Source organism: Trematomus bernacchii, unplaced genomic scaffold (assembly GCF_902827165.1).
Source record: "Trematomus bernacchii unplaced genomic scaffold, fTreBer1.1, whole genome shotgun sequence".
NCBI classification, from domain to species: domain Eukaryota; kingdom Metazoa; phylum Chordata; class Actinopteri; order Perciformes; family Nototheniidae; genus Trematomus; species Trematomus bernacchii.
Window position 1 is genome coordinate 2977393 of NW_022987616.1, and position 26627 is coordinate 3004019.

Consider the following 26627-nt stretch of genomic DNA (forward strand, 5'->3'; position numbering starts at 1 on the left):
CATTCTGCCAAATTGGATTGTCACAAAAAGTGTGACGAGTTAATTAAGGCTGAATAATGGAGGTGTGACTGCAGAGCCACTACGCAGCACTATGAGCGCGGTTTACCACTTGTTTTCAACTCAATGAAATGATAGGTGTGGCGCACATAATCAGTCGAGTATGTGGAATAAATATTTATGAAGCAGAGGGGATTAAAACTGCACCATCTGTATGCCCCTGCGTTACTGGGACAGGAAGTGATGTTCCTGAATACCCTGAAAGGTGTCTCCAATTACGCCTGTGCAAAATAAACTGCGCTGACGTGTTTGCGCTGCTGATTGATTGTCTCGCTGGTTTTTTGGAGCCGAATTATATGCACATTAGGACTTGACTTGTGAAGGTGTGTGAGTGTACTGTTTTCTACTCTCATGGTGGTTTTTGCTGCTCTGTAGTTCACTTTGGTGATTTTACTTGATCTACTTATGAGCCTGCAGCAGCTTCGAGCCTGTGCATGATGACAGGTGTGGCTGCTTGAGCTCTGCTGCGACATTACTAAATAACACAGTTGTTACAACAATAACAGTTTAGTTTGGAGCATTTACAGACAGTTTGCATTAGAGCTTTAAAATGAAAGTATACTAAACATAATGTATTTTGCAAAACGCAAGAGCAACCAAGGTTATGTTACAGAAGGAGTGTATAACATTGTTGTTGTGTTTATTGCTCGCAGTGGTGTTAAGTAACTATAGATTTACTCAAGTACTATACTTGAGTACAATTGTGAGATACTTGTACTTTACTTGAATATTAAAAAAATACTCAAGTAAATATCCATGTTATGCTAGCCTACTTTGTACTTCTATTCCACTGCATGTCAGAGGTACATTGTGTACTTTTACTCCACTACATTTATTTAATTACTTTGCAGATTTTGATGAATGATGTGAAATATAATCAACTCTTAAATCAGACTTTAGTTACACCTGGAGTAAATTCACAAGCTACCCTGCAGTATACAAAGTCATTAAAACTAGCTGCACCTTTACCAGCTTTGAGAACACTTTAATGATCAATCATTATAAAACATATCATATATTATTGTGGAATGGGCCAATCTGCACAATGAGCACTTTTACTTGAAGTACTTTAAATATACTTTGATGCTAATACTTTTGTACTCTTACTCAAGTAACATTTTGAATGCAGGACTTTTACTTGTAACAGAGTATTCCTACACTCTGGTACTTCTAATTTTACTCAAGATCTGAGTACTTTTTCCATCTCTGATTAGTCGTGCATACCTTTGTTAAACTCATTTTACACTAACAAGTTAAATGGAACAACATTTAGAATTATTTAGATTATTTAATTTCTGGGAGTTTATTTATATTGATACATTATTTTTTTTATTTTGTATGTATAGAGCACATTTCTCATTATATATAATCTTATAATTCTCATATAAAACTTACACCTGCCTCTAAGTATTCTTACCATACAGATAATTATCATATCTTCAGTTGTATTTGTGACCATACAGTATTGTTGGTGTTGATCTTGTTCTGTTATTTCAGATGAGTGTTGAAGTGGAGAGAAAATTTGTGTGCAATGCCGACACTCTGAAAACCCTGAAAGAGATCGGGGGTATGTGTTTAATTTGTCTACTACAACATTACTCATGTGCAAATTATGAACTGAGGCATTTAAATGATGCTTTGATCCACATCCATTTTTAAATGTTCACTGAAGGAATTTAATGATACTAATTGCTGTGGATTGCACTGTAACTGCAGTGACACTGGCCATCTGTCTCTTGCTAATAATGACGTTTAAATAATCAGAATCAGCCTCGTTAGTTTTTTATATTTATTTATACATTTTTTCAATAATCTATTTCCCTTCCTCTTTTTTAATCAGCAGTGTGTCTTGGTCAACGGCAGTTTTGTGACCAGTACTTTGACACCCCAAAGTTTGACCTTACTTTGAAAGACATGTGGCTGCGTAAACGTAAAGGGTGCTGGGAGCTGAAGTGCCCAACAACAGCGGACAAGGCAGAAGAGACGTCTGGAGAACAATCTAAAGCAGCAGCAATGTGTTCCCGCTACAAGGAGATAACAAATCTGCCTGAAATTCAACTGAGAGTTAAAGAGGTCATAAAAGACGTTTGTGAGGACAGTGATACGGAGACGAGCCCCTCGCAAGAGGAGGAGTCTTGGATGAGCAGAAATAATCTTGTGTGCTTTGCAGAGTTTACAACAGTGAGGAGGTCGTTCACTTTAGAGGAGGAAGGGGTGCAGGTAGATCTTGATGAAGCTGACTTTGGCTTCCATGTGGGGGAGATAGAGGTCCTACTTCCAGAGGGAGGAGATGTGCAGTCGGCCCTGGAGAAGATTGAGAGAACGGCTGGAAAGCTGGGTGAGCTCAAACCTGTCAAACTGCCCAATCCTTAAGTCATTCAGAATCATTATATACCTGTAATACGACATATGTTGCTAATCTCTATGTTCTTCCTTTTTACAGGTCTGACTGGAGATAAGCGTGTTGAAGGAAAAATGCATGCTTACCTTAGGAGAAATCACGCAGAACACTTTGCAAGACTACTGAGTGAACATATTTTGTAGGACATATATGTAACACAAATGGTTGAATGGTTTTTAAGATGTACATAGTCATATCTGTATAACTGAGCCTTTTACATTTTATCTATGAATTGTCCAGACTTAGTATATTCACTTACTGTAAAGACCTCAATCCCCCATCCTGCATTAGGAATTTTAGAAAACAATAGGCCCTTGAAATGTACACTTGCAGGTTGCTTAATGGTTGTGTCCTACATGCAACAGTTGTATTTTTGTCTGGCTGTAATATGGAGAGTGTGAGAGGAAGTGTGAATACTGCAAATACATGTGGGGTGCAATACTGTTCACTGCCTTTAACAATGATTGTTTTGTACTGTGTTGTATTAAATAACAGATGTTCAGACATTTATGACACTCCCTGAAGAAGGTGATAGGGCAGAAATGGCTATTTTTTAAGCTGACTTCAGCAGCTGGATTATTCTTGTCTATAGAGAGATGATTGAGAGGTGGAAATATATCTTCCCCTGGTCTTACATCATCAAACCTCCTGTGTGATTCATTTTTCTGCAGCTCCACTCGGCACTAGATTCTATAAATATGTAACATTTATGTTGATGTTTCTATAATTTGCATTATAATCAATCAATTGGCCTATGTTTTAGCTTTACGTTTTAAAAGAACATTTGACTTGTGTATTAAATCATAGTGTGTTTTTTCATTATGATGTGATAAGTTAAAGTAGCTACTACAAGAGCAAAAGGCAGCATGTTCATTTTAAGCAAAATAGATCTCATTGTAATTAGTATGCAGACGCTGCAGGAGTCTACTGCTGTGTTTTCATCTAGGACTTCATTCAAATCCGCACAATCATCCATTTCTGCAGTACTGCAACAACAACACTGATTCCTCCATAAGAGAGAGAGAGACAAAAGATGGGTTACCACTGTCACGCATTGATCGTCGTCTTCAATTTCAGGCTGTGACCAATCAGTCGGAGGTGATGGAGGGGGTCTCTGAGAGCTTGAAATCAGCCCTCTGCTGGATTGCTCTGTTGATGATGTCTCTACTGTACCAACACCTGGTTTTGGGACCTTTCTCTGGGACACCTGTGACGCACACACAATAACAAATTGTAAACAATGAAGGGTAATGTGATAGGCAATTTCACTCTGAGAGCAATCATCAGTCATTTGAGAGAAACACACCAACGCTTCTCCTGTGTATCAGTCTGCATTCGGGCAGCTGGAGGCCAACTTCATGCACAAACATTGACTTACACTGGCACATCTGCCTTTCTTTTCAAACTTAATTCAGCTGCATCTTTCATACAAGATAACACAAAACAATATTCTACTTTAAATTGTGCATGAAACACAGTAATTACAAGTGTTGCATAAAGCATGAATGAATATTGATGATATGTTCAACCTTTTGAGACTGCCTAAAGGTAATCTTTAAGCCTATGTTTACATGTTCAACCCACCTTTATATCAGCTTTGTTTTTGGCACAACAGACTGCACAGACACAGCATGTCTTACTTTGATAGCAATACAGTGCTACATTAATGTAGAACTTTTTTACTGGATGAATTATGTACAAATAATTAACATAAATGTTTAATGGAAACAATCGTAACTAAAATGAGCATCTCTGCTTCAGCTGAGGGGTTTTGGCAAATAATGACTTGAGGCTCCTGGTTCTTATTTGCACCCCAGAACAGCACAGTCTTACATATTAGGGGAGATTTCTAAAAACAGGCCACACCACCAAATCTCCACCTTGAACTGCTTTAACCTAAATACCCCTAAAAATGTCTACATTGACCCTTGTGTGAATATGCAGATTACATATTGAACCATGATTGGATTCACATTCTGTGAGATACCTGCAGATTTACATCCCAAACTATTACTAATGCAGCAAATTGCTTCTCAATTGAACAGCTTGTTGCGACATTGAATGTTTTTGATTGACTATTTATTTAGGTATTGATGCAGGGCGTGACATGACAAGCTTCACATTTCATTACATGTTACTTGTTAGATGCTTTTATCCAAAGCGACTTACATACTCAATACTGTGGACAATCCCCACAGGAGCAATTTTGGGGTGAAGTGTCTTGCCCAGGGACACAACGACATGCTGACTGCAGTGGGGTTTGAGCCTGATCCCAACACCTTTTATCCACTGCGCCACACGCTTCAGTTTTTATTATTCTTTAGTTGAACAAACAACAAGACAGTGAATCTGTGGCTTGGGACCAGGTGATCCAGCCTGGCTAGATAATAGAGGCAAATGTCAAACATGTATGGATTATGAGATTATGAACACATGCCTTAAACAACAAATGTGCAGCAAATTCAACCCCAGAGATTGCCTCTAAATTGTGACATCTTTTAATCTGTTCAGGAATTTTGACTATATCCTTTATTTCTTATTTATTTTGTAAGTGATCCATAAAGAGAACACACAGACATCTACCAAAATCAAGTCATCTTTGAAATGCTCAGAGGCATATTTGAACATTTGAACCATGATTTGAACATGTTATTATGCTAAAGCTGTAAATCCTAAAATCTTATTTTTGTTTCTGGTTTCTGCCTTACATTTACACTTTATAGTTACTCTGTATATTTGTTTTAATTGTTAGTTTTGTGAAGCAGTTTTCAAACCTCAACACTGCTTTGTTTTGAACTATGCGAAGTGTCCCATTGACTTTCAGTTAACTTGTTATCAGTACATCTGGCGCGGCTGATCACGTGACAGAGAAGGGCAGGGGCACGCGCAGGGTTTTTTCACACTTTTGTAAACAACATGGCGATTCACGGACTGGCCCTGCTAGCTTACTGACTAAACACTGTGCTGCCAAACGTCAGCCATTGTGTGTGATAAACGTCATATATTAGACCTTGCGGGAGTCACGCGTTGGCTTTATTGTTAAGTTCGCACCGAGACGACAAAGAGTCTGGCCGACGAGCTGTCAAGAAGAGCGTCTGACAGTCAAACGGTACCGTTAGCATCTGAGCTAGCTCTGCAACACCAACCTCTGCACCTCAATCATTAGAGCTAGCGTACTGTACACTGATGCTGGTCGATTTGTTTTCAGGACATGGAGTTTGAGTATTAGAAGATGTGGTAGTACAATGGCTTGAACAAATAACTGGAATTGATGATGACAGTTTAGCTAAAACAAAGCTGTCTTGTTCAGCCATTTTTACCTAACTTCTGGTTTCTCTTTTCCTTTATCGTTATACGACCTGAGGTACTTGGTGAATAAGATAAAGACTGGTAGAACAAGTATTCAGATCTCTGACTTTAGTTATAATATCAATAGTATATATTAAGAACAATGAATACATTGAAAAAGTATTAGCATCCAAATATACTTCTAGTAGCAAAAGTAAAGGTTGTTTTGATGCACTGAATGTCCCATTTCAGAATCATATAATGATGTTTTTTTTAAATATAATTATTGATGCATTCATTTGTAATTACTTAATATTGAAGCTGGTTGAAGGTGACATTTTTAAATACTGCTGTGTAGTTTGCAAAAATAAATACATAATTATTTATTAATTGATGTATAATTTGTCGTCAAAGAAAATCTGAAAAAAGTCACTTTTAAAGTTATTAAATTAATGTAGTAGAGTAATAGGTCAAACATTTCCATCTGAAATTTAGTGAAGTAGAGGTATAAAGCAGGATGAAATAAAGTACAAATATCTGTAAATAAAGTACAGCACATGAGTAAAAGCACTTATGTATACGGGGAAAAAAGGGAATTATTTAGAGACTTGATTTAAACTGCTAGCCATCATTTCGAATTATTACACATTATTACACTGTTATTTGCGTACATGGCTTCCCCAGGTAAATCTAAAACTGTTATTTAATTTCCAAATAATTCTCCCTGCCAGGCCCTCTTCAGTCTATGGGCTCTCAGTCCAGTTCTGGGATGTCTGGAGGAAGGGGCTCTTCCAGTGGCAACCCAGCTGAGCAGTCAGACGCAGCAGAACCGAACCAGAGCAGCAGCAGCAGCAGCAGCAGCAGTAGCCGGGGCCGCAGGACGGCCGACAGGCAGCAAGGAGACCGACCGGCAGCTTCAGAGGAGGACGTTGACTTAGCTGAAGTGCTGGCTTACCTACTGAGAAGGTGAAGAGAGAGGATGTTGTAGTGGCCTTAATAGTAAAACAGTCAATAACATGTGTACTTTGCACCTCTGTGCCCAGTTTGTTGTTTGTCTCTATTCGTTTTTAACAAAAGCGTTCAATCAGTAAAAAATGGTATTTAATATTTTCTGGCGTCTCGTAAAGGTAGCGTGAGTGAATACTTAAAACATGTACCAACTCATCCCTTGAAATCCTGTTAAATCTACAGACCATCCTAAATGTCTGTCAAGGGAGCAAATATTGTAAACCGCTCATTACATCGCATCACTAAAGCTAAGAAGTGTTGGGGGAATTGGGGAATTTCCGATCCTTATACATGTTTGATTTTTAAAGCCGTTTAAGTGGCTGGGAAATGTTTGAATATTCCTCCTGTGAACCACCACACATTTAAGCACTGATCCTTAACAGCAGCAGGTCCTTTGATTCTCCATGTGTTACATTGGAGTGAAAAAAATATTACAAGACTAAATCTTTACCCACAACACAATGGCACTTCTGCTAGCTTGTCTCCCCATTGGGCTGCTGCTGGACCAATCTGTTGTCTGAATGAACATTTAAGTATGAGTAAATTCAACACTCTGTTCCAATGTTCTCCGATTTTCCTTGAAATTATTTTACATGCACACTATTTCCTGTGGAGGAGGGTTATATTCTTTCCATTGTGTATCTAATTTGGATTGAATGTGTTTATGTGTGTGCAGGGGCCAGGTCCGACTGGTCCACGGCAGCGGGGCCACAGGCCTGCAGCTGGTCCAGTCTTACTCTGACTCTGACGAGGACAGCGATGGAGCCTGGGAAGGGCGGCTGGGCGACCGCTACAACCCCCCAGGTAACCTCCCACTGACACTGTTCACTGTAAAGGTATAAAGGTAGAGCGATAAATTATATCTTGCTTTCTCTCTGACATTCTGTTAAAACACACATATCTACTTCCTGTTTTAATTAGCTGTGTTTTGGGACACTGCACTTCTGTTTGTCTTCTGTTTGGTTGGAATCAGTAGCGTAGGCAGAAATGTACTTTACGGCGGGCATGTATAAAATAGGGTGGGCCAGCTTTTTCCAGGGGGAAAAATGACTTTAAGGTAGGCCTGGCCCATTGCCAAGCATCGTTGTAGCATTTCCCTCCGAATAATGGTCGAAGACTTGACTGATGATATTAATTCATTGAAATCTCCAATATCAACATAAGAGCTATAAAGACACAAAAATAACAAATACATTTAGGCTCCATCCGTATTAGAATCACTTTAGCATACTACCAAATGTTAACTGTAAACAGACAGCAAAGCTACAAAACAGCATAGCCAAACGAATTAGGACACAACCCACATTTTTATATTACAGTAAATACCAACCTTGTGCCTCTTCGGGGGGTTCTAAACTTAAACATAAACGTTATCCTTTACTTTCTCCGTCTTTATATGTAGATATTACTTTTCTCCGTTAATCTCCGCTCCTTTTCTCCGTCACGTTGTTTCCATAGCAACAACAACTTCCTTGCGTAAACTCGCCTTCAAAATAAATAAGGCATCTAAATAAAACAGGAAGTGAACCTAAATTACATTTAAGACATACAACTGCAACGAAAGCAACAAAAACAATGTAATATCCTTTTCAGTTTCACAGAACACAAATTGGGTTATTTACAATCGTTAGGTAACTCTTGTATTGCACTAGGTAACAGCAACAATAGGTTGTAGCATTCAAACCTGCTCATGGACTTGCAGTGGTCCTCGCTTTTTTTATGTCTCTCCAACGAGTTACGCAGGTGCTTCCAGTCTACATATCCATCCCTCGTGAATGCACCTTCAGCTCCTGGGCTGGGGAAATGTCTGCACATTTTACAGAAAAGCGCGTCCCTACTTGCGCTGTATTCCACCCAGGGAAAATCTTCATACCACCTCGGTGAGAAGCACCTTGCTTTTCCATGATTAACAGTATAGGGGAACTTCTTCAGTTTTGGCTGTGAAGGCGGTTCATCAAGTGCAGACAGATCAGCGGGTAGGCCTACACCTGCTTCATGCTGACGACCGGGAGCGGGAGGGAGCACTGCTAGCGCCGTGGAGCAAGCAGCCGTAACAGTATAGTCTCCGGAGTCGGAGAGCCTGGCCCTGGATCGCTGCTAGATGAGAGCATCATTTGCAGGCAGCTCTCTCACGTTACTAATTGGGCGCGCGCCGGAACCAACAACCAGTTTTTACCGGAAATGAGTTCCGTTCAGAGGATAAAACACATACAACATTAATTCTACTCGATATTTGTTCACTTAAATTCCACTTTGAATGCTTGGATATTCTCAATGGGTGAATAAAAAAATGTATAATAATAAGAAAATTAAATAAAAATTACACCGAAGCTTTCTCAGAGCAAGCCAATGAGTAACAGGCCCGCCCTGGCCCTATGGTGGCTACGCCACTGGTTGGAATCCACCCAATACCCAGTAACAGAAGCATGATGAATACATATCAATGCGTTGAATCCTTCAATTTAAGACGAAAAGCAATTAACAGTAATGCTATTGTTTGTATTAAGTAATACCCAAAGTAAATGTTATTTAAAGGAAACAAAGTAAGTTGTATGAACTGTTTTTTACTGTGTTTTGAAAGGTTGTCAGTTATTAATTAATTACTTACAGCAAATACTTTTTTTCCCAAGTCTTTAATGTTAAAGGTCCCATGTCATGGCCATTTCTACTGATCATAATTCCATTGTTGAGGTCTACTAGAATAGATTTATACTGTGCAATTTTCCAAACTCACATTGGTTTCTCATACAGCATCTCTGTATAGTATGTGTATTCACTCTCTGTCCTAAACGGCTTGTTGGAGCTCCTGGCCCCCCCTCCCTATGAGCCCACTGTGCTCTGATTGGTCAGCTCGCCCACTCTGTTCTGATGAGATCACCACCGTTACAGCTGAACATCAGTGATTATGTGTTACAATGGCGTTTGTTAGCAACCAGAAAATGACACCAGTAATGACAAACAGATGAGAATGCTGCGTGGGGTCTGGGTGCCGTGTTGGCGGGACGTTGCTCGCTGCTGCGAGGAGCGGACAGTGTGAGCTGGGTTCATTTCCTGCTTGCTGCGTGACATCGCGAATGGACGCAGGAAGGAGGGGATACTGAGGGGGCTGCAGCACCCCCATCTGCAAGGCTCCACTAGCACCCGCACCCCCAAACGCGGTGCACCTACAGTGTAAGCACGCCACAGTTTCCCCTCCCCCCCCCCAGCGCGTTACAGTTTCGCCGCAGAGAGAGTGTGTGTGTGTGAGGAGCTCCACGGATTGGTCCATTTGGGTATGGGCACGTCACTGTACCCAGGAAGAAAAAGAGAAATCTCCAACGAGGCGTTCTGGGGCAGCATAGACAGGTCTTTTCTGTGTTAGAGTTGTACTCGCTACAGGGTGTACTTTAAGGGTTTGTGACTTTGCAGACCGTTTACATGCATACAAACCTTCATAACACACAAGGGGACAGGTAATAACCGGAAAAGCATGACATGGGACCTTTAAATTCATTGTTTAGCTGTAAAATGTTTGGATAAAAAAACAGTATAATTTAGTTGTTTGTGTATCATTTGTCAAATATTCCAATGTGGCAGTTGTAGGAAAGTGCAGCAACTTGTTCTCATAAATATGTAGCCACAATTTTGAATCAGAATTTATCTTTTGTAACAAATTGTGAAAGTTTGATGTCGGATAGAAAGTAATACCAAGTCTTGTTTTCAACCAGTGGACACCCAACCAGACACGCATGAAGTGGACCAGAGTGAGATCCGAACTCAGATCCTGCTGGCCACCGGCTCCTCTATGCTGAAAAACCGACACAGTTTCACCCACATGCTAACAGAGGTCAGAGTGCAGAGATACAAACAAAAGCAGCAATAAAGTCGAATCCAATTGGCCCATTTTCAGCACTCATGATGTAACAAAGATTATTAGTATTTATCAGTTTCCTCCACATATTTGTAAATACATTTTTACCAAGTTTACCAATATCAAAGATGATTTAGGTCACTTGTTCTGTCAGTACAGTTTGAAACACTTAATGTTGACCAATTTGTTGTTTTCTTTTTTGACCTACTCTTTTAGAGGGAACAAGGCAGATGTAGAGGCTCCAGTTTTTCCCACGGAGAGTGCAGTCGTATCCGAACACAGTAAGTACTTTTTAAATTCTACACCTTTTCAATATCTCTTAACAAATTACAAGATGGTCACACAGAGAATCAATCAAATTATTTTGACCTTTTTCCCTTCGCAGTTTTCTGCCAAACTATGTATCCCACAAGGATACGTACCAGCAGAAAGCCTTCTGTGGAGTGTACAGCGAGGATGGCAACATGTTCCTCTCTGCCTGCCAAGGTAAACATCCCGAGATCCAACATTGGAACCCAGAGGAACTGAATCAGACCTGATAATGAGTCGTAGTGTTTGTTTAAAACAACGTGGACCACTAAATAATCAGGGCCATTTGTGTAGTGTCATGGTCGTTGACAGACCAGTATTGCGCTATTGCTGCAAATAACTATCAGACACCAGATTTGAAACATTTGAAAATAAGTCTTGTGAGCGAACAATAAAGACGAGAGCCAAAGTAATGTCATGTGATAACAGCCACAAATGATATAATATACTATATTTCTTCCTGTTCCTCGCTGCAGACCAGAACATCCGCCTGTACGACACCAGCCGGGGACGCTTTCACCTACGACGGACAGTGAAGGCTCGGGATGTGGGGTGGAGCGTGCTGGACGTCTGCTTCACCCCTGACTCTCAGAATGTGCTCTACTCCAGCTGGTCTGACTACAGTAAGGCTAACGGAGCCCTAAGATACAATATAATAGAGTGCCACAGTGACGCGTCCTAAAACCCGGAAGTAAGCTTCTTCTATCGATTAGATTTATGATTCGAAAATTATAAAAGTAGGGTAGACATGTGGAGATTATCCGACTGAACAAAATGTGATCCGTCTCTTAAATGTGTGTCAACCACAGACCTTATTTCCAGCTATTTTCCAAAATCCTATGGAGAAATTGCATTGCTTTTTTGTCAAGGGAACCGGAAGAAGCTTGCTTCCGGGTTTTAGGACGCGTCACTGTGGCACTCTATGCAGTCAGTCAATAATGCTAATCAGTGAAGAACAGCTAGTGATTCCCGAATAGCCATGTTATCTATATTAGCATTTTACTGAAGATAGGAGTTCAAGCAAGGGAGGAAAAGCCGTGGAACAACATTTCATCAATATCAGTTAAGGTGTACGGTATATTGAGAATTCACAACGTTACCCTGCGTCAGGGAACTGAAGCCGTTAATCTCTTAGGCACCAGACTCCTTTGACAAAAACAACTATTTTAAAGGGGCCCAATAATGCTCATGTTCTATTTGTATGTTGTGCTTCTACTGTGACATGCTTTAATGTTCAAAAAGCTCTCTATATTTTCTGTCTGAAACCAGAGCCTATTCTGCTCTGATTGGTTAGCTGGCTGGCTCTGTTGTGATTGTTCAACCAATTAGAGATGTCCCGCCCCTTGTTTGTGTTATTGTATGACTCTGTCAATGGAGTCTGGTGAGAAAGCATAGTAATGGCTTCAGTTCCATATTGGAAAGGGCTCTCTGATAGCGAGGTAAATCTGTACAAATATTAAATAAATACTGTAGATTTTTCTAGGTTGGCCTTTTTTATGTGTTTAAATATATTTTGCTGCTGCCCCATACACAGAATCACTTGGGTTCTTTTTCAGTTTCTCTAAAAACTGGGGATGTGACACTATCTAAGTACCTGACAACCTTTTCTTTAAATAATAATAAGAAAAATAAATATGAATGAAAATAAAGCTCATATATGATGTTGTATTAATATCATCTCTATCTCTGTCTGTTTGCCCCACAGTTCATTTGTGCAGTATAGATGGAGACAGTGAAAACCACACCGCCCTGGACCTCAAGTTAGTGTTTTCCTCATAGTAACTTATAACATAACAGAGCAGGTAATCTATCACTGCCTACCAGCCGGCCTCCTCTCCCTCCATTAGCACCTAGATGAATGACGCTGTCAGAACATGTCACCTCAACATCCATCCTCTCACTCTGTCTGTGTGTGTGTTACTCTGTGAAGGGAAGAGATCATTATTTCAACAAAGCACTTTCATTATAATCCCATCGCTCGTAACAAAAGCATTGTTTAAGAGGTGATGCGTGCCTTTTATCTATCTTATTTGGTGTGTGATGACATACAATAGGCTGTGTGATTCAATAGCAACTACTGCTGCAGTGTCAACCTGCTTGTGTGTTGTGCTTTGTAGTCCAGATGAGAGGAGGTTCTGTGTGTTCTCACTGGCTGCGTCCACAGATGGCAACGAGATCCTGGGAGGGTGAGTACAATTTGCTTTTATGTTTCAAGGCAGTGACTGAAACGAGGACTGAAGTCTCTTTCAGAAATGTGAATTCAAGCAGCCAGTGAAATACTCCCTTGAAGCTTATTTTTGAATACTTGAGCAGATCATTCTTATTTAACCTCTTAATTAAAATGTGTTCAATTTCTCTCTCCTCTCCTTTCAGAGCGAACGACGGCTGCCTTTACGTTTTTGATCTTGAGCAGAATAAACGAACGTTGAAGGTTAGTGCGTCTAATTGTTTTTTTGTTTTGCTTGTGGGTCCGCTTGTACCGGCTTTCGTGTCACGTCCCCTCTGTCTGTTTGTGCATCATCCCGCGATCAAGGTGAGCCAGACATTAGCGGACCTCCCTCACAAAAGTTTCACACCGCCCCTCTGTCTGTAACGCAGCAGCAGAGAGTCAGGCTCCACCCTGCAGTGGGACAGGGGTTAAACCCTCCTCCCTCCTCCTCTCCCCACAACTCCCCTCTGTGTAGTAGTCAGTAGCTGCCCTCTACCATCTGCTTCACCACTGTCTTGTGCTCTTTCTTATTCAGTCTTTGTTATTACCTCTCCGTCAGTGTGTCTGCGCTTAATCTCTAAACCCCTTTTCCTATTATTGCTATTTTTCACCTCAAGAATACATCTGGTGGCAGACCCGGCGGGCATTTGATTTACCAGGGCGGGCCCACCCCGACACGTACATTTCCCAGGAAATCTGAATTGTCAACGGGGGGGGGGGGGGTTGTTAGACGCTCGGGATTTGTCAACGGGGGGGGAGGGAGGCGCTCGTGAATTGTTGTTACGGAAAGAGAGGGGTTTTAGGTTGCCATAAGGCTCTTGACGGTCTTATTATACATCCATTGGTTGGTTTTGTGGCACATTTGTAACGCTGTGCCAACTTGGGCAAGCACGCAGGCAAACTTGAGCGCACACAGGGTGGAGTGAGGTTGAGCGATGGAGAGAAAGGGAGAGAGCGAGAGAGAGAGATTGAGCGAGGTAGAGAGCGTGTGCAGCGGTCAGGACAGAGCAGGAGTTTGTGAGAGAGCCGGCTTGAGTCCATTTCTCTTCAAAATATAATTGATTGCCAGCCTCCCTTGTCCCTGGCTGGCTTGCTAGCTCGTTGGTAACGTAACTGATTTATTCTAATGTGCCTGCATCTGGCGCTGAGTTGCCATATTCCTTTCGTGAACCACTTCCTGATATCCATTGTTGCAGATAAATATAAATGATAATAGCCAAACTAACCTAGCAAGAGTAAACTGACAGGCTGCTGTGCCGCATCTCACTCACAAACCCACACGACTCAACCCAGCGAAAAACCAGTCTCTCCCGCAGCCTTTCATTCAGAATTTCATTCAGAATTTCCTAGCAAAATAAAAAAATGATATTAAACTAATCTTTCAACATAGTTTAATACAAAATGACGCCGGGTCTGTCTGGTATTGTTCACAAATCTACCAAGAAAACCAAAACCAACAATAAACTGGACCTAATAACATGAATTGCCTGTGGCCAATTTCTAATACATTTATTATTATAAATCATAATTTATCGAGGACCATGCATAAATGGGTGAACAAATGTAAAACACTGGTCGATTCCAGGCTTTTATTGTGCAAACAGACTAACATTGGGACAAAATGGACAAAGAAATAATACAAAGGCATATATAGTCAACCTAGAATGGGTTAACAATTGTCGTTGGATTATTGGTTAAACAGTATCCTAAACCTATTGGATATGGATCCAAAGGTCACTACTTTTATGGCTGTAATTGCAGAGTGAGTGTCATCCCGTTGTTAGACGAATGCGTGTGTCAAAACACCACAGAAAGGAAATTAGAAGTACACAACACATGCATTGTACTGTAGCTACACTTCCAAAAGCTAGTTTGTAGCTCCACCCTGCTCATCTGCTGCAGAGAAGTGTGCTGATAATGTAATTTCCTGAGCCGGTGTCCTTCAATCTGGCAGAAAAATGTGTCTGCCAATAAATCAAACAGGAAATACTGTGTACATGTGACCTCCCAAAACAAGTTTTTGGGCCTCAACTCAGGCATTGATATGGTAATTATGACAATCTCCAACAAATTTCCAATAGACATGAATATAAACTGACTGGTTTGAGGAGGTATGCATCAATTTTTCTGTCACGATTTTGACGTACACACAGACCTTCACACAGTCATTTATATAACACACTGTGTCTCACAAAGAAAATCAAACAATCTCCCCACATGCTCGCACAGAAAAACTGACTCTCTCTTCTGCTCGTCAGATTGATGCCCACGAGGACGACGTGAATGCGGTGGCGTTCGCCGACAGCTCGTCCCAGCTGCTCTTCTCTGGCAGCGACGACGCGCTGTGCAAGGTGTGGGACAGACGGACACTGCGGGAGGACAGACCGCAGCCTGTCGGACAGCTGGCCGGACACCGAGACGGCATCACCTTCATTCACAGCAAGGTGGGGGAGCGAGGGGAGGAATGCTGCTGGTGTTTTATCAATCTGTCAATGACAAGTTCCACCGAAGCCTCATTGGTAGTTGGATTTGACCGATGATTGGTTGGAAGTTGATTAATGAAAAGCTAATATTAGTCTAGTGTAATCTACCCGGAGGTTTGTTTTCTTTTCTGTCTAAAACTCCTCCTCATGTGTTGCTGCTCTGCCAGGGAGACGCACGCTATCTGATCAGCAACTCCAAGGACCAGTCCATCAAGCTCTGGGACATCAGGAAGTTTTCCCCCAAAGAGGGGCTGGCAGCTTCCCGTCTGGCTGTCACGCAACAAAACTGGGATTACCGCTGGCAGCAGGTTCCCCAGAGAGGTGAGGCAGAGAAGGAGACACTAATGGTGAATGAGTCAGGAGGGTGAAGTTAGAGGACAAGAGGAGTCACGTCTGGAGAAAAGGGGAGGAGATAAACATGATGTGACGTTATCAAAGGAGCGAGACAGGGCCAATGACAGGGAGGTGGAACGTGGGTGGGCATGTGTCTTGAGGGTGAGGGGATATGACATTATTTAAACAACGCATGGAAAAATAACCAATGCAAGTCAAAGAGGAGGGAGGGCCTAGAGGAGAGGTGAAGGATGGGAGCTAGGGTAATGAAATCCAGCAGGGAGGAAAAATCCTCAAAAACCAAACATCTGCCTACTTTTTAAGCCGGAATACAGATGTTAAGGACATAAATGAGCTCTCTATGTCTATGTAGTTGTGATTGCTTAGTTTTGTATGTGTTTCTTGCAGCCCTGAAGAGACACAAGCTGACAGGCGACACCTCGGTGATGACGTACCGCGGTCACGGCGTTCTGCACACCCTCGTCCGCTGCCGTTTCTCTCCAGAGTTCACCACCGGGCAGAGGTTCATCTACTCTGGCTGCTCCACTGGCAAAATCATCAGTGAGTCTCACCATGTGATCATATGTGTGTCTGCAATGTGTAGGACTGGTATTATGTGTCTCCATTACAGTATTGGCCCTATGTTGTGGATTGCCTTCTAACGCTGCATCATCTCTGTGTAGTCATTTTTACATGGGAAATCAATGCAGTCGGGGCGATTAGAGGGGCATGATGCAGACAAGTACTGAATATGTTGATTTTTCTTGTGTCTTCTTTCCAGTTTATGACGTTCTGACGGGCAGCGTGGTCTCCAGACTGTCGGGCCATGAAGCGTGTGTGAGGGACGTCAGCTGGCACCCGTACGAGGACAACATCATCAGCAGCTCTGTGAGTCTAACTGGAGTCCATGTGTAAACGCTTGTGATCAGAGATATTGCTTTAATTATAAATGTTTATTGAGGGGAATTACACCAGATATTGTTTTCTCAAGTTAACGTAGTACCATGAAATCAAGAGAAGTTTGAAGTTTTGCAGAAAAGTGTTGCAAAGACAGGATGTTTAAGTGACCCTGTCCTCATCCACCTTTGTCTCTCCACAGTGGGACGGAGCGGTGCGAATGTGGGAGCACAGAGAGACCCATCCGCTAGAGGAGGAGAGAGAGCGGGAGAGAGACTGTCCGACGACGGACAAAAACCTTTAAGACGGCGAGAGAAGAAGAAGAAGAAGAAGAAGAGACACACAAATGGAAAGATGAGGAAATGACCTCACTGCAGAAAGAGCATCGCTGACCCTAACGAAGGAAGACAATAAGTCCTGAAGGACTGGGAGACTTAACCATCCTTTACATTCAATGCTGGATATTATTGATTTCAATTATAACGAGTTGAAAAGTGTAAATCTGGAGGGCAATAAAGCCTAACATCCAAGTGCAGATTAGGACTCAGTGGGACGACCTGCTTCTGTTTTTGTTTTTGCCTCATTGTCAACAAGCCAAAGCTTCTAAACTTGGCCCGGCAAACGTGCTCAAACATGTAGCACGGCTCTTACTTAATGAGCAACGAAAAAATGAATGGTAAGTTAGTTATATAGAAATCAATTTTGGGTGATGCAGGGAGAAACTGACAAGGGTAATTCTGTATAAATGTATAGTATTTTAATGGTATGTGCATTCAGGGAGGGGGTTTAGATTGTTGTCAGTGTGCTGAATAGGATGTTGATGTTATTAATGACATAAGCTGTGTCCTATTTGAGGGGCTGTCAAGTTAAAGGCTGGTTATATTATATTAAGCCAGCACATTATTTACCAATTGCCCCAAATTAGGGAAACTTCCTAGTGGTCAACATCCTATTTAGTTTTCCATTATTCCAAGTTGACCGGAAAACCCGTAACATGAGTTTTACTTTCAATTTCATAAGGATTTTATGTTCAAACCTCTTAAAACTGTCAAGTTTAAACACAACCCCTCTAGTAAACACAGCGATGGTCTGAAGTCTTATTATTGATCATGTGTCAGCACTCTACTCTGTAAAACAAGCCCTGGGTGTAAAAAAAGTCATTTTGTTTGCCAATATAAACCTCTGATCTGTTTCAAAGATTTGAATGTGTGTGATAATAGGTATTACTTTGTGAAGGGACTGGATCAAAACGTACACACTGATCTGTATATGCAATTTTCAGGTGTTCATAGTTCACTCTCAGAACGTTGTTTTACAGTAACAATAAAAGCTTTCTTTCAATGTATTAATATACTAAATTGTGTGAGAATGAAGTACGTCAATGTTTTCAAATGTTCTCTATCGGCAAAGCTTTAAACATGCAAAAGTGAGACTCAGAGAAAATGCTGCAATTACATATAGAGTTAGGAGTGAGCTAAATGGAGAAGTGGCGATTTAGACACTCGTCACACTGAACACAGATCACATGAACAGTTTATTTTCCCTACAAATTGAATATGTCAGAAGCGCATAACAGACAACTGACAATAAGCTGCTGTCGCTTGAAGGTCATTGTAATGACAGCAATGCAGTTAAGTGGTCTAAAATTAGACGGAGATTCTTTGACATGTCTGGTTTTATTTTCACTTCCTACTTAATACATCACAACACAGCGGTGGTAATCATTTATCCTCTCGGCTACAGTTTCAAGGAAAGGAAATAATCATCTATCAGGTAAAGGAGGCCACATCTGAGGAAAACTTGGAAAGTAATCAAAAATGCTTTTCCTCTCATTTTAAATCAGAATTCACTTGCGATCTTGCATTTGAATTATGGGAAGAAAGTCTCCCCCTTGTATCTAATCACATGAACACTAACATCTGTGTAACAAATCACTTATGGACTTTTCTTACTGCTGTTGCTATGGGTGTAGAGCCTGTATTAGTAGTGGGACTGGATGTCCTGGCTTGTGAAAGCAGTTCTTGTATGTTTTATTGAGCATAAATCCCACGGAAAGACTACATTTACTAAATTTGGCTCTGGGAGTTGAGAGGGTTGGAGAGGCTTTGGGCCTGGAAATAAGGGGGACAAAGTGCTGGGAGAAACGCAGCTGTTGATGGCGCCAAATGCAGACTGGCAACAGTTTACAACTTAAATTAGTGTTGGCTCTGACAGCTGATGCTAAGAATGGAGAGACTGAAAGAGAACCAAAGAAGGAGCCAATTTTATGTCAGAATGCTTCTTTTAACAGCAATATTTCCAAAGTAGTTGTAGTCTTTCTAATTGGAGCAAATTCACAAAACGTTGGATCATTTTTAGAGAATAACTGGGTCACTTACAGCAGCAGCTATTAGCATGTCCACACTCAGAGTCTATGTTGAGAGGGGGAGGGCTTTGGAGGGTAAAAGGGACAGAGGGGTTGTATTTTTATAAACCATGTGTTCCCCTGCACGTCTGACAGTGATAAAGTAGAAAGGCTCCCAGAGCAGAACTGGTGTGCCTTTCAAAGACAAAAGAAAGTGACGCAGACTACACCAAGGGGCTCAAATGGACACAAAGAGCAAAGAAGAGGAGAACACTTTAATTCAAAAACTACTTAAGGTCTCATCAGGAGGACAAATGGACATGGATTTAAAGACTGAAAACTCCTCAAATGGCTTCTCAACACAGATCAACTTGGAGAAGTTGCAAAAGATGGCTGCAGAGCTGATACTGCTGGGAAAATTCCTTGTGAGACTCCTGAATGCTGCTCTGGTGTTTGTAACAAACGTGCTGGCCAGGATGTTAGGGAGCAAGCTGGTGAGAGGACACTTCCACCTGATGCTGTCTGCGTTGCTGCTGTTTGGTCCTGTGCTCAGCCTCTGGGTGCCAAAGTACAGCATCTTCGCCAACAGCAACAACTACCTGTACAGGTACGGTTGTGATTCTGCTTTTAAATGGAAATCTCATATTTGGGAGTACGTACTACTGCTGGAAACTGATAAAGTGGCCGCAAGATTTTCAGTTGGATCTGCATGCTTCTTTAAAACTTGTCATGAAGGGGTCTCATTATGACCCCAAAGGTCATTTAACTCACCTGGTTGAAAGACAGTTACATTTTAGAGCTAAACTTACACTTTACACATTCACACAAACTAAAATTAAGTGGGTAGTCATGAATATGTCTTAATGTATGCATAACAAAAAGTGTATCTCGAGCCGGTTTCTCAAATTTACCTACCCCACCTTTAAGTCATTGTCTATGTAAATAGTTAATAAAATCAATGTATTCTGTAATCTTTATCATTCATGGTGTGAAATTATGTTAACTTTTAAAACAAGTTTTCACACATTCTTTGTCCTGAAGTGGACAGTTTAATTTACGAGCAGTAGGATACATCCTTTCTCATTCAGTACAAAGGGTTTTGCTTCTACAGCCTTTTTCAGACTGGCATGAACATTAGCTTATAAGCTAATGCTAACAAATTCTGCTCCTTTTTACCTGTGCCACTCTTACGTCATGGTTTAGCATTATCCTAACCTGAGGCCCATTCAGTAAAGGTTAATATATTTTAAAAAATGTAATATTTAAAAGTGAATACATTACCATAATGCTATTTGTTATTTGAGAATTGAAGCCAATAGCTCCTTCACCACAACAAATTTAAGTGGATTTAAATATGTAATATACTCTACCTTATAAACCTCCAGTAGATCCGATTAGGAAGAGGCACAAATATATGACTTTTTACTGCATGGTTGTATTGTATTTTGAGGATTTATAGTGACTTTTCATGGGATTTCTGTTCTCTCACAGGAAGTTCTTGAAGTCTACTTGGGGCTGGACCTGCATCTTCTCAGGTTCCTTCATCCTTCTCCTCTCCATCTCAGCCCGTCACCCCCGCTCCCTCCTCCTGCGCCACCTCTCCCGGATCGTTGTGGTAGGGCTGCTCTTGTGTGTCTGTCAGCGTCTCCTCACCCTGCTGGAGGACGCATCAGGAACCTGTTATGAACCTTTGAAAGGCTCCTCGGTACAGCTGCTCCTGCATGAAGACTGCACAAAGCTCTCCTGCCTCAGAGCCAAAATGGTGTGGAGAGGTTACGAAGTGTCCCAGGACGTCCTCATCGTCTGCTTGTGTTGCCTGCTGCTTGTGGAGGAAATGTCTGTCTTTGGTCCTTACCTTGCTCAAACAAAGATGTCGCCAGGAGCCCCTTTGAGGTTAATCTTCCTCCTGTGTGTAGTCCTTCTCTCTCTATGGATGTTCCTGCTTCTGTGTTTGCTTGCACACTTCCCAAAGTTCCCGGCCCAGCATCTAGGAGGAGCTCTGGGCTACCTGGGATGGAGGGGCCTCTATCAGGGGTGGTACAGACTCAAACCCAGCTGGGGCTGTCCTGCTTTGCCGGGAGAGGGGCTTTTTACCACCACGGACATCCACAAACAGCCTCAGTAGTTTGAAAAGCATTAATAGATCATGTTTTAGGGACATGACTGTGACCTTTAAAGCTCAGGCTCAAGTCAAAATGGCTTCCGTTTAGGGTTGTCAGAGATGGAACACCAAATAACTCTTGGCACCATATCAATATGCAAATTACTTATTAGGCCTGGTGATAATTTTTGCATTCACAGGAAATTGTGCCATTAGTCCTGAATGCTTGTATGGGTGTGACATTGGAAAACATGCTTTTTGTATTCTGCACCCTTAGCATAGAGTTTGATGCAAAAAAAAGACTTTAAATTGATAGGTATGCAAAGAAAAAAAATACAAGGTTTTTAAGTCACATGGTAAAACAAAAAACATACTTTCTAAACCCTATATTTGTTTTTGGTTCCATTATATTTGTATTTATGTTGCTGCCTGTCTTGTCCAGGTCTTTCTTTAAAAATGGATTCTTGATCACAATTGGACTCTCCTGATTAAATAAAATAAGAAAATGTAGGTCAATATTTGTGTGAAACCAGAATTCAAATTCCCATTCGGACAAACATGAGAGCAGACAAAGTATCGGAATATGTTGCTTTATTTTGTAATCTGAACCAAAATGGAGGCACAATGAGAAAAAGAAGACATTTTTGTCAGAGCGGGTGTATTGTTACACGAGTGTCACACTATACTGGTTGTATCTTGTTAGAGAAGCCTGAGAGTGTGCTGCAGTCTCAGTAGATGAGAGCCTTTCCGTCTCCTCTGGGCTTCTTAATCTTGTCATAGTTCTTGTTAATGATGTCGAACAGCACAGCCTGCAGAGGGAGATACAGCGAGAGACATCAGTGGAAATGGTGCGCGAGAAAGAAGATATTAGAAAGATGGACGACGTGCGAGAGAGACAGAAAGGTCAGAGGCAGTAATAAAAAGAGAGGGAGACGATCAGATCCAGAGCTGTAATCGCGTCAAACAGCTCCTTTCATCATCACCTGTACCGCCTTGTTCATTAACAGCATCAAACACAGGAGGACAATAGCCAGAGGAAGGAGACAAACACTGATTAATGGATTCGGGATGGAGCACCAATCAATTTTACGAAAGCACAGCAATTAGTTTAATTACCCTCCTATTAAGAAGGAACGGATTCCATTTAGCTGCCGGGACAAGACTGGAATATTTTATAGATTGCGGGTAGTTTTATATTTAAAGTGCAGAGCGTGATCACAACAGATGGAATATTAACGTTGATAAATGTGATTTACAATATTCAGATGACACGGACCGTAATGACGTCAAAAGTTGCTTTTTTTATAATGCAATTTCAAATCTGATCCATTTCCAGATTTCTCTACACTGACAAATATATTAAACGGTGTCTTACATATGTGTTGCGGATGTCCAGGACTGCAAGGCGGAGCTCAGAGTACTGATACCGATCGAGCTCATGGACCAGCTGTCTGTAGTCTCCCTGCAGCAGAGAGCACACGACACAGAGTTTATATGCAGAAACACACAGAACATGGCTCATCCAGGAATGTGTTTGACAAATGACACACAGAAGCACAAATACATGTTTTTTTAAACCACTCTGATAACAGACTAAAATAGATACTGACCACGTGGTTTTGTTTGGAGGCTTTGGCCACAGCATCACCTCTCTCACTGTAATATCTAACAAAGAGCAGAAAGAGAAGTTTATAACATTCATAAACAGGCCTAAACATCTTTAAAATCACTTAATGTTCCCAGTAATTGTTCAAACATTTAAAAATGGTGATATCTAATTGTGATTGAAGCAAATCTGTAACATGCGGATTAGTAGCCACTGCAGCTAAAAGTGACAGTTATGGGAGAGTGCTAAAATGCTAAGCTAACACATCCACACAGATAAAACAATATATTTGTGTGACTGTAATTTTTCTTTATAATTTTAATAAATAAAAAAGGTCAACCAAAAGTGATATACTGTATGTGTGGGCTCTTACTTTGAAATCTGAGTTTGGAATGCTTCGATCTTGGTGCGTGTGTTGGTCAGCAGCTCGAACACTTTCTCCTGTTGGAAAAATACATATATAAAACCTAGTCGACACATTTCACTAGAGAAACTAGTAAAGCAGTTTCAAGACAGTTAAAATATTCTAGTGCTCTAACAAATCCTCCTTGTTTACCCACCTGTACAGCCACTCCAAAGTTGTTTCCATCTTCAATCTTAGGGATTTGGAGCTGCACCCACATTGACACCTGCCCAGGAAAATCTGATTAGTTTTAGTATTTAATGCAGTATACAAGTTTGGGATTAAGGCAGCCAAAACAATTACAACCCAACACTACTTTATAAATGTGTTTGGCATGAAATCATGCACCCAGAGGCATATCCCTTATATATGCTATGCACTAGAGAAGTAAAGGCTACACTACATTTGGAATGATTTCTTCTTGGTATAAAATGTAGCTAAAACACTAAATAAGAGACTGACCGTGTTGAGCTTCTCCTTCAGAGTCTGGATCTGAGGCTTCACCTCCTGCAGGAAACTCTCCACCTTCTCGTTGCTGCAGATGGGACCACAAGGAGGCCCTGGAGGACAAAACATCCCAAAATATTGCTTTATTATTCACAATACCAGATCAATCAGGTTCAATAAGGCGTCACTTGGTGTGCTTTCTAAGATATTTTCCTTTTAATTTACATGCATATAAAATGTCTTGTAACAAAAACAAATACCAATCAATTATGTCTTGCAGGGATTATTTTGTAGCTAATGTATTCATAAATATTTCATGTTTTTAAAATTCCCTTTTATAATGATTTACCTCTTGCAATGAGGTTTGTGAAATGAGACTTTTAAAATCGCAATCCTGACATTCTTTATTTTACCACTTTCACCTTTTATAAAAAAAATGGTTCATATACAGAAAACTGCAATTGAAGAGGGATACAAAAACCAGACTGTTTAATACTGATAGTGTTGCAAAGTGTTCTACATCCACTGCAGTATGCTGATTTATGACATGTCGTCCTCATGCCTACCTGAATCCTCGTCCTCTTTATCGCCGTCCTTGTCTTTCTTCCCCTCTTTGGCCTCTTTCTGCAACATGAGAAAAGGAGGCAGCAGGTCAAAGAGTTTTCAGTGCCTATTCATCTCTTAGACAGCTCTCCCACATGCTTTTTTTTTTACATGGCTAAATGAAGATGTCAACGTTTTTTCTTTGTCTAAGAAATTTAACCTAGTTCCATCAGTCCCTGCTCCGTGCACAAAGCTTCTGAACGCACCCCAACAGCCAGGTTTGTTCCCAGAGCGGCTGTATAATCCCAAATATTATTTCAAGCCAGTTTTCCCCAAATAAAACTACTGCGACTGGCAGTGCTGCGCTATTTCCTCCTCTTAATGCAAGTGTGAATTGTGACAGCTGCTAAAATAAAAAGGAGAGCATACATAAGGGATATAATAAAGGGTAATTTTACCGAGTGATTTTTCTGCTTTCCTCTTAAAGTCAATGATCATTGTATGCTGCATACAGCACATTCAGTATACTTGTAAGAACTATATTGAATGTCATTCCAATAAAAAAATTATTGAAGCTTTTTTGATGCCAGATAAAAAGAGCATATCAGGTCAATTTAGATTTTTAAATATCACCCACTCTCTTCTGGATTCTTAAGCAGTCCTTGGTTAGGCACAGCAATTGTAACCATAGTAACACGCAATTCAGATATATTATGAAACACTAAATATAAATCCTTGACTGAGGATCCCGGTTGACTGGCTTTATGCAGCGCCCAAGGAGAAATTTGATGGTTAGGAAACTAAAACACTTAACCAAGACTACCTATTATGAAGCCTATGACACTAATTTACTACAGAACTGGTGTCTACTTCCCATTCATCCTCTAAAAAACCCTGAAGTGCTCTTAATTAAGCATTAAACTGATAATTGGTCACACTTTCTGCCTTCAAACAAAGAAATCTCTTGTATGCCTTAAAGTATTTTGGCTTCTTCCAATCAGCATGCTTCCTTTATTGGAGTGGCATAATCTTTTTAGACAGCCTCAATGCTTCGTGAAGTGGGACAGACCTCCTCTTTCTTCTTGCGTTTGGCTTCCTCTTTGGCTGGGTCTGGGATCGGGATGTCCAGCGGAGCCTTCAGAGATGCCAGGTCATCATAGCTGAGGGAAGTCTGACAGAAAAACAAATGTTTAGTTACATCTTTTAGGGATTGAATTACCCTTTCATATGTCAAGTGCTCTTACAGCTCAGGATCAGCCGAAAGACACTAAAACTATAAAAAGTTCTATTGTTGAGAAAAAAGAAAAAAAAATCAACTTTCTGGTACACATGCCTAATGGCTAGTGAATGTTTTAATTTGACCAGCCACTCACTCCAAAATCCCCTTCAGGGCCCAGTACTGGAAAGTAAATAAGTACTTTTAATCGTGCTGGACTTAAGTAGGATTTTTCATGCAATATTCTTACTTTAAATGTAGTATTTATACACTACTGTGTTTGTACCTTTACTTCATAAAAGGATCTGAATACTAGACTACGATATGGCTAATAGAGTCACATATACCTTCAGCAGCATCTGCAGCTCTTCAATCTTCTGAGGGAAAAACTTGTAAACCAGCTCTTCTGCCTGTTAATTAAAAAAGCAAAACAAATGTGGTTCATAGACTCAAAACGTTTCTTATATAATGTGACAAACATATTTATGGGACAGCTGCTAGAGGTTTCTGACCATAATACACATTACCTCTTTGGTGAGCTTTTGGCAGAAGTCATCCACCTGCAAGTGAAGAGATTATAGGTTCAGTTGAGGGATTAACGAATATATTTAAACACACAGTATCTAGTCAAATCTGTATGTCTAGTTATCAGAACAAACATTTAACTGAACACCTGAGACAGACAGGCAGACAGACACTATGAAGAGAAAGGGGTTGATACCATCATGCTAGCAGACATACGAGCTCACCTGTTTCTTCGACTCGACACGAATACCCACAGCAGCCATTTCGTCTCTGTGGATGAAAAGTTAGTTAATACGTTTATAAAAGCCTTTAAATTTGAACAAACTGTAATCAAGAACAATAACTGTGTGTAATTGAATGCCGTGCACGACACGAGCCAATACTCACAGTTACTCAGCAGAAAAAGCGAAAATGAAAGTAAGTTTAGACAGTTCCTGACTTCCCCCTGACTTTCCCATGGATGTAAAAACATCTGTTGCATTGTGGGACTTGTAGTTTTTAGCAAGCGTTAGCGTTTAATTTCTCATCAAGAGCCATGAGAAACATCCTAGATAGCCTGAAGGAACACACTCACAAAATGGTTACGATTTTTTTTAATCACGACTAT

The 26627-nt window shown here is 40.8% G+C and overlaps 4 protein-coding genes across 5 annotated transcripts; 3 read left to right on the top strand and 1 right to left on the bottom strand.

Moving 5' to 3' along the window:
• Nucleotides 1-288: 288 nt before the first annotated feature.
• thtpa (thiamine triphosphatase) lies at nt 289-2904 on the top strand. 2 transcript variants are annotated; one of them, XM_034132558.1, is made up of 4 exons: nt 289-380; nt 1555-1624; nt 1898-2395; nt 2501-2904. In XM_034132558.1, the coding sequence occupies exons 2-4, from the start codon at nt 1555-1557 to the stop codon at nt 2599-2601; spliced, it is 669 nt and encodes a 222-aa protein (XP_033988449.1). In that variant the 5' UTR covers nt 289-380; the 3' UTR covers nt 2602-2904. The 2 variants fall into 2 exon arrangements, with proteins under 2 accessions (XP_033988449.1, XP_033988450.1); XM_034132559.1 differs by having other exon boundaries at nt 1901-2395.
• Nucleotides 2905-5361: 2457 nt separating this feature from the next.
• On the top strand, nt 5362-18180 carry dcaf11 (ddb1 and cul4 associated factor 11). Its single transcript, XM_034132553.1, has 15 exons — nt 5362-5567; nt 6478-6712; nt 7431-7558; nt 10462-10580; nt 10821-10885; nt 10990-11090; nt 11390-11536; nt 12619-12673; nt 13031-13099; nt 13287-13344; nt 15381-15566; nt 15773-15926; nt 16347-16499; nt 16720-16826; nt 17038-18180. Exons 2-15 carry the CDS (start codon nt 6492-6494, stop codon nt 17137-17139), a joined length of 1665 nt encoding a protein of 554 aa, XP_033988444.1. The 5' UTR covers nt 5362-5567; nt 6478-6491; the 3' UTR covers nt 17140-18180.
• A 1319-nt stretch (nt 18181-19499) lies between these two features.
• Nucleotides 19500-21304, top strand: LOC117484162 (fat storage-inducing transmembrane protein 1). Its single transcript, XM_034132652.1, has 2 exons — nt 19500-19786; nt 20671-21304. The coding sequence occupies exons 1-2, from the start codon at nt 19500-19502 to the stop codon at nt 21302-21304; spliced, it is 921 nt and encodes a 306-aa protein (XP_033988543.1).
• Nucleotides 21305-21854: 550 nt separating this feature from the next.
• psme1 (proteasome activator subunit 1) lies at nt 21855-26581 on the bottom strand. The gene is made up of 12 exons (XM_034132611.1): nt 26408-26581; nt 26245-26290; nt 26023-26055; nt 25843-25905; nt 25349-25450; nt 24303-24360; nt 23752-23849; nt 23447-23515; nt 23260-23327; nt 22891-22945; nt 22656-22742; nt 21855-22089 (listed from the first exon to the last, which is right to left on the bottom strand). Exons 2-12 carry the CDS (start codon nt 26281-26283, stop codon nt 22009-22011), a joined length of 753 nt encoding a protein of 250 aa, XP_033988502.1. The 5' UTR covers nt 26284-26290; nt 26408-26581; the 3' UTR covers nt 21855-22008.
• Nucleotides 26582-26627: the final 46 nt, after the last annotated feature.

Coding starts and splice junctions, on each gene's coding strand:
- psme1 (XM_034132611.1), bottom strand. CDS start 26,283: ATGGCTGCTGTGGGTATTCGTGTCGAGTCGAAGAAACAG. Junction 23,328..23,446: donor ACTTTGGAGTGGCTGTACAG/GTGGGTAAACAA, acceptor TTTTTCCAACAG/GAGAAAGTGTTCGAGCTGCT. Junction 22,090..22,655: donor TGGACATCCGCAACACATAT/GTAAGACACCGT, acceptor CTCCCTCTGCAG/GCTGTGCTGTTCGACATCAT.
- LOC117484162 (XM_034132652.1), top strand. CDS start 19,500: ATGGATTTAAAGACTGAAAACTCCTCAAATGGCTTCTCAACACAGATC. Junction 19,787..20,670: donor AGCAACAACTACCTGTACAG/GTACGGTTGTGA, acceptor GTTCTCTCACAG/GAAGTTCTTGAAGTCTACTT.
- dcaf11 (XM_034132553.1), top strand. CDS start 6,492: ATGGGCTCTCAGTCCAGTTCTGGGATGTCTGGAGGAAGGGGCTCTTCC. Junction 10,886..10,989: donor TGCAGTCGTATCCGAACACA/GTAAGTACTTTT, acceptor TTCCCTTCGCAG/TTTTCTGCCAAACTATGTAT. Junction 13,345..15,380: donor AGAATAAACGAACGTTGAAG/GTTAGTGCGTCT, acceptor TCTGCTCGTCAG/ATTGATGCCCACGAGGACGA.
- thtpa (XM_034132558.1), top strand. CDS start 1,555: ATGAGTGTTGAAGTGGAGAGAAAATTTGTGTGCAATGCCGACACTCTG. Junction 1,625..1,897: donor AACCCTGAAAGAGATCGGGG/GTATGTGTTTAA, acceptor TTTTTTAATCAG/CAGTGTGTCTTGGTCAACGG. Junction 2,396..2,500: donor GAGAACGGCTGGAAAGCTGG/GTGAGCTCAAAC, acceptor TCCTTTTTACAG/GTCTGACTGGAGATAAGCGT.